Source organism: Rhododendron vialii, chromosome 4a (assembly GCF_030253575.1).
Source record: "Rhododendron vialii isolate Sample 1 chromosome 4a, ASM3025357v1".
NCBI classification, from domain to species: domain Eukaryota; kingdom Viridiplantae; phylum Streptophyta; class Magnoliopsida; order Ericales; family Ericaceae; genus Rhododendron; species Rhododendron vialii.
In genome coordinates, this window is record NC_080560.1 from 3,255,385 (window position 1) to 3,262,390 (window position 7,006).

Genomic DNA, 7,006 nt, shown 5'->3' on the forward strand with positions numbered 1-7,006 from the left:
TGAGGAAAGAAATGGAAAGTAATAACGGGAAGTCTTTTATGGCCTATTTGGATGGGTATTATAAAGGGGTGTTGTGTTATCCCCCTTTTAACACTTGAGACCCACCCTTATACCCCATTTGGTAGTCAAACGTGGAGGGGTATTCCCTTCACCCCGTGTTCCACAACACCACCTAATACCGCCTGAGGGGGTGTTGGGGATGGGCTACCTTCGACCAGTCGCTATGGGATCCCCCCAAATTCTCCTCTTTTTCGGACGAATCTACCCCTCCTAATCCCCCTTTCCCAACCCGAGGTACCCATTTTACATCATCCATCCTTCTTTATACCCTCTATTAATCCTCTATCCAAACAAAGTATTATTTAATCCCCATTCTCTAATACCTCATCCAAACAATCTACTATTTAATACCCCCTCCATAAACAGCGCATCAATGTGAGTCATTCTTTATTAACTAATACCTCCTACTATCCAATCCATCCTTCTTATATAACACCTCCAAACCTAATCTCGCATCCAAACGAACCCTTACTATTATGGGCTGTATGTTTTCTAGTGTCGGGAGAAGAGAAAAGAAAATTAGTTGCAGTAAAGTAATTGAAAAACTTGACAAAGTCTCTTGAAGAATTGGTAAAAAGAAAGGGAAATTAAGAAAAACGAGCGCTAATGGGTAATGGTAGCAACTGAAAGTAGATTTGAATTCAAACCGCTGGAGAAAGTTAGTTACAACCGCCCAATGTTCTTTTACTACTACTACTAGTATTTTTCCCGTCTTTCTCTTGAAAGTATCAAACAAGAGAAAGTCACTTTCCTTTCATTTTCCTGGTCACTTTCCTTTCATTTTCCTTTGACCCTTTTAGTGCGGGAGTACCGCACTAAAAAGGTGAGTGCGCATTTGATCCGTCCATCTGTATAATTAATGGTCCGGATTTTAAACAGTTTTGTCTGTGTTCCTATGAATTTAACTTAAATTTGAAAATTGTCCTTATTTGACTTTTTTTCGCATTTGTTAATTTTGTACCAAACTTTTATGGGTTGTTGATTCGTCTCGATGAGAGCAATTAGAAAAGTAATTTTTTTTAAACTTTTACCCAAATATTTTTAGAAATAACCACTTTTTAGTCCAAAAATTCACTTTTGGCCTAAAAAGTGGTTATTTTTCAAAATATTTGGGTAAAAGTAAAAAAAAATTACTTTTCCGATTCCTCTCATTGAAACAAATCAATAACCCACAAAAGTTTTGCGCAAATAAATGCGAAAAAAATTCAAATAAGAACAAAATTCACGGATTTAGGTTAAGTTCATAAGAACGGGGGCTAAAATGACTTTTTGAACGACTTGGATTGCGCACTATAACTCTATAGTGCACCCCTGCACAGTTCCCCGATTCCATTCGCTCGCTTGCTATTAAGTTGGTAGAATCACTAGCTATTAAGCTAGGGGAACGGAAAGACCTTAAATCTTAGTAATTCACACCATGTGGATGCATGCAATTTGAAGTCTTGTCTAGAAGTGTTCATAATTCCTACATGAAGTACAATATTTGTCTTGAAACTTGACTACATTTAGGTCCATATATGACTCGCACATTTTCAGACTACCAAAGAAAATTCAAATATTTTCTTGTTCCCTATTTGAACAAGATAGGTGTTGAGAAATGCACGGAGCTACACACGCACAACACCTGAAAAAAAAACCCAAGAGCGTAAACTTATATAACAAACAAAATTTTTTACCACGGCCCAGTCATAGTCCACACACCAGTTTTCACTATGTATTACATGAATAACATTAGCTATTGCGTATACAATTATATAGGGCAAACTTCACTTACATCGACCCCCTTTGGTTTGGTCGATGTACGGACGGATTACTTGAACTTCATTTTGTTGCACATATAAATTCCATGTGGTTGTGGACCTATATATGTGCATTGTTAGGTTTTCCATTCAAACTAATTGAATGTGCAACTCGCACCTCCGGGGCGAGAGTAATGAAATAAATTATGACAAAACACCCTCTTATACTCTTTAAATTTACAGAGCATAGAAGATGAATGTATAAACTATGTAGGTTCTGATTGCTATATTCAAGGGTCACGTGCGTCGTTTTATGTATATTCCTGCCATTTGATTTCGTTTTTTTGCTCCGAAGCACATTTCATTCATATATAAATGCCTTTCAACACTTACAAGATTTTCATCCGATTACAAAGAAAGGGAATCACAACCAATCCCATAAGCTAAAGATAGAAAAACACAAAGTGACAAAACTAAATGTCTAGTGCCTATTTCACGTCATTTGATTAATCTAGCGAACTGACCGCCGGTTGCTAATTAAGCACAGAACAATAAGGCACCCTACCGAGTCTCTCTCTCTCTCTCTCTCATGTTGAAGAAGATTGAGATTTGCAGGAAGTTGATCGAGTCCCTTTAGATGTCAGATTGATGTTTCAGATTAGTGCTGATTTCAGATAGGGGTTCAATGGAGAAGTATTTTGGAGAACCCTATTGTTGGGTATATATGTAAAACACGCATGTATATAAGTATTAATTTGTAGTATATGAGTATTTGAGCACTTATGTAAGTACAATACGCGTATATAGGTACAGTGTTCGGATACTTGCGTCCACAAACCACATGGAATTTATGTGCTACAACGGGATTCATCCGCCCATCAACCAAACCACAAGGTGTGTGAAGTTTGCCCAATTGTATGACATCACTGATTACCGTAATATCCCTGTACATCCCCGGGTTGAACTTTGAATAGCAAATCAAACTTCAGTAAATCCAACACAAGGATTAGAGGTATTGTTAAATTTCTGGAAGGTTTTCAATTTAAAACTAATTGGTAATAGGATTTGGATTATGCGGAGTATTAATTAATCAAGTTTGAGTGGTTTAAGTGAACGGTGTGGGATAGTAAAATCCAACACTCTCTCCCACGAGTAGCCCGAATGCACGTAAAGGTATGATTGTTGAAGTGAGGCGATTGGCTCAGGCAAAAACTCGAACACATGATTAGGTGATGCTACCTAAAACCTAACTTTGATACCATGAGTTGTTAGAGGGTTTTAACATTAAATCTACTCTATTGGTCATAGATAGAGTAGTCTGTAGATTATATTAACCAAACTTGGTGGCTTAATTAAGTGAGCGATAAAAGATAAAGTATAACAAGAATTCGAACAAACTCAAACTAACTCTCTTTGCTTTGGACAAATACCAAATGAATTCATTCTCAAGAAAAAAGAAGAAGAAGTGAAATGATCATCATAGACAAAGTGGAAAGCTAACTGATTTCTTATTTAGAAAATTAATTTCACATTCTACAGAGGTCTGTGACAATTCACGTTAATTAGTACATCTGTGCCCATAACCTTTGCTTCTTTTCTACAAATGAAAGCAAATCAATATAATCATCATCATCTATTCTAACCTAAAAATGAAATAAAATACTTTAACAGTTTTATTAGTGAGATGGAAAATATACCAGAAATAAAATAAAATAAAATAAATGGTCTTAATTAGTTCTCAACTACAAGTAATCGAACTACATCCGCGGCCAAAAGCACTGCTAAAGATCTCGAAAACAGCTGCCGCCGGAGACCCACGAGTACTTTAAACGACGTCGTCCTCAGTATTGCTTCACTATTGGCGAAGCCTGAGCAACGTCCGGGAAAGAGATTCCGGTACTCCGGCGTCGGAGTTGCTCTTCCTCCTGGACTTCCATCAGGCTATCTATCACCATGTCAGCAACACTTGTTACCGCATCCGACCAGTTCCTACAAAAAACATAAACACAAACCATAATGTTAGAATTTTCAGTTTTCTAACTCGGGCATCCGATTGTCATGGTTCTTGTTTTTACGTGTATTGAATGCCAATATCCTTGAAAAATCATGAAATTAATAGGAGGGACGAATGATTATCGTTTGGGGTACGTTTTTCGTTATGGGGTACGTTTTTTGTTATGATGCCTTGTACTTTATATCATTTAATTTAATCATTGTAATTTTACTTTGATTAATCAAATTTTCTTTGATGTTCACAAAAAATAAGAGGGACGAACGATAGAGCTCTTACGGTCAATCTTAGCTAAAATGAGGCAAAACGATAACTTGCAAAACAAATTTTCTCACTCGGGCATCCGATTGCCGCGGTTCTTGTTTCCATTTGTATAAAAGTGTACTTATCGAAAATTTTGTTTTCATATCTTATTGTTGTTACAAAAATGGTTTTTTTTTTTGATTGGTGAATGTTTTTTTTTTTTGAAAGGCTTGATTGGTGAATGTTAGTATTGTTAGAATATATAGTAGATGGACTCAAGTCACTTAACCCACCCATTAACGGAATCAAACGTGACCCCGACGGTGAACTTAGCCTCTTCAAGAGCTGCTTTGAACCTTTTCACCCCCATCTCGGGAATACTCCCCGTGTCCAAAACCCTCAGCTCTGATGGCTTGATGTCGCAAAAGAGCGGAACGATCTTCTTCTTGGACTCCATAAGAAGAGCCAGCTCGTGAAGGCAGAAGTACGACTCGCAGTAACGGGGCGAAAACACCGTGACGCCGACCTTGCAGTCCCTTATCGCTGCATCGATCTTCTCAAACAGCTTGTCCCCGGGTTTCATGTTCTTGTTGTCCAAGAAAGGCCGGAGGTTCAGCCAGGAGAGGTGGTCGTAGAGCAACGAGGTCACCGTCCGCTTCGTGTCGATGCCCCGGTGGTTGATGAAGACGTCGCATGGCATTCGGATCGGCCGGCTCCGTTGGTTGAGAACTTGGCGTTGTATCAAGCTCATGGCTCTTGAGCTATGGTTCATGGTTTTTGTTTTTGGTATTGTTTTGGAAGAATCTCTCTCTCTCTCTCTTTGGTAAGCTGTTTTCTGTTGTGATTATGGCGATTGTACTTGTGCATGTTACGTTGGTTAGGTGCTACTTAAATAGGGCTATCAAAACCCTAATAGGGGTCTTGATTTTTTTTCATTTTTAGTCAGATCGAGAAAATTTCAGTTTACTAAAAAAAGGAGATGTATAAACGTTGAACGTGAATTCGATAAGCGTGTAATTTGACAGAAGACACAGGAAACGACAAATATCTTTGACTTTTTTTGCCAAAAAAAAAAGAGGTCACTTTTGGCCTAAAAAGTGATTATTTCTCAAAATATTTGGATAAAAGTAAAAAAAAAAATTAACTTTTCCGATTTCTCTCATTAAGGCGAATCAATAATCCACAAAAGTTTGGCGCAAAACTAAGAAATGCAAAAAAAATTCGAATAAGAACAAAATTTTCAAATTTATGTTAAATTCATAAGAACGTAGGCTAAAATGACTTTTTGGACAACTTAAATTATGCACTGTAACTCTCTAGTGCACCCTTGCACAGATCCCCGATTCCATTCCCTCGCTCGCAATTTTTTTTTTTGCTCGGCAAACGAAACTTTTTATAGAAACTCGAAAGGGTACATCGAGGGTAGAACAAGACAAACGAAAACAGTGACTAGCCCATCCAACAAAAAGTTAGACAGCCACTACACCTCAACAAAAACTACAATTTGAGCTTACGAATACCGTCAAGAAACAATTTAAACTCCTCCACCGAATAAATTTTGATTCCGAACTTGGTCTTCATCCACAATGCGACTCTAGTTTTCACCAATTCTCCTACTACCTCAACACTCAAATTTGCATTGTTAAAGACGAGGTCATTCCGGGCTAGCCACAAAGACTACAAAGTGGCATAGAAAGACACTTCCCATATATTTTTCTCCAGATTCCTAAACCCGCTGTCAAACCACCATATAGCTAAATTTGCCAACGAATTAGGACAAACCCACGAAACATGCCACAAATCCAAAATTAGAGACCAAATATTCCAAGAGAATATACAGTGCAAGAAAAGATGATCAGGAGTTTCGAGATGCAAGGAACACAAAGGGCAGGAAACTGTTTGGCCCTCTTGAATGATATTCCTACTGAAGAGCTCTGATCGTGTTGGGGCCCTATCCTGAATCGCCAGCCACGAAAAAATTTCCACCTTAGGAGGGCAAAGATTTTTCCACAGTGAGCCCAAGAGTTGGTTCCGAGAATGACCAATCTCTTCCCATTGGTGGTAAACTGACTTGGAAGAAAAGCGTTTATCGGTAGTCCAATTCCATTGAAGCACATCCCTCTTGGTCCGATCAAGTGTTACCAAAGCCAGTCTTAGATGTAATTCCTCAGATAGGTTAGTCTCCCACACATTCAACCACCTCTTTCTAAATTGTAGCTTCCATTGCATATTCCCTGACCTTTCCTTCACTGACCAATCTCTTCCCTCGCTCGCTATTTAGTTGGTAGAATCACTAGCTATTAAACTAGGAGAACGGAAAGACCTTAAATGCTAATTCACACCTTGTGGATGCATGCAATTTGAAGTCTTGTCTAATTAAAATTGTTCATAATTAATTCCTACATGAAGTATAATATTTGTCTTGAAACTTGACTACATTTGGGTCCATATATGACTCGCACATATTCAGACTACCAAAGAAATTCAAATATTTTCTTGTTCCAAATTTTTTTTGACCAACCAGAAAATACATATAATATATATAAGAAAACATTACAACAAAATGGACACTATCGGTCCGAAATCATAGAGAAAACAAAAATCAAAATACAAAATAAAAAAAAAACATACAAAACAAACCAAAAACCGCCTGGAGCCAAGACATCGGAGTCGAACCCGTCAAGCACAATCGTGAAGGGGGGTTAGAGTGGCCAAGACTGGAGTGGTCATAAGGTATAGACACAGAACAGACTCTCCTGGATGGACCCGTCGCACCAACTTGAGCTCGTTCCGAATTTGAACAAGCTAGGTGTTGAGAAATCTGCCGAACTACAACATGCCCAATGCGGGGAAAAAAAAAACCAAGGAGTGTAAACATAACAAACACATAACCGTTGGCTTAATTACTTTTTTGGTCCCCAAAGTATTTCCGTCGTGCCACTTTGGTCCCCAA

At 38.2% G+C, this 7,006-nt stretch overlaps 1 protein-coding gene across 1 annotated transcript; it reads right to left on the reverse strand.

Annotated features, from left to right (window-relative positions):
• Positions 1–3,640: 3,640 nt before the first annotated feature.
• On the reverse strand, positions 3,641–4,825 carry LOC131322656 (probable 2' cyclic ADP-D-ribose synthase BdTIR). Its single transcript, XM_058354054.1, has 2 exons — positions 4,347–4,825; positions 3,641–3,788 (listed from the first exon to the last, which is right to left on the reverse strand). The coding sequence occupies exons 1-2, from the start codon at positions 4,823–4,825 to the stop codon at positions 3,641–3,643; spliced, it is 627 nt and encodes a 208-aa protein (XP_058210037.1).
• Positions 4,826–7,006: the final 2,181 nt, after the last annotated feature.

What these genes read in the sequence shown, in the direction of transcription:
- LOC131322656 (XM_058354054.1), bottom strand. Translation starts at nt 4,825, where the DNA reads ATGAACCATAGCTCAAGAGCCATGAGCTTGATACAACGCCAAGTTCTC. An exon ending in ACGTTTGATTCCGTTAATGG is followed by an intron (nt 3,789 to 4,346) that starts GTGGGTTAAGTG and finishes TGTTTTTTGTAG; the next exon opens with GAACTGGTCGGATGCGGTAA.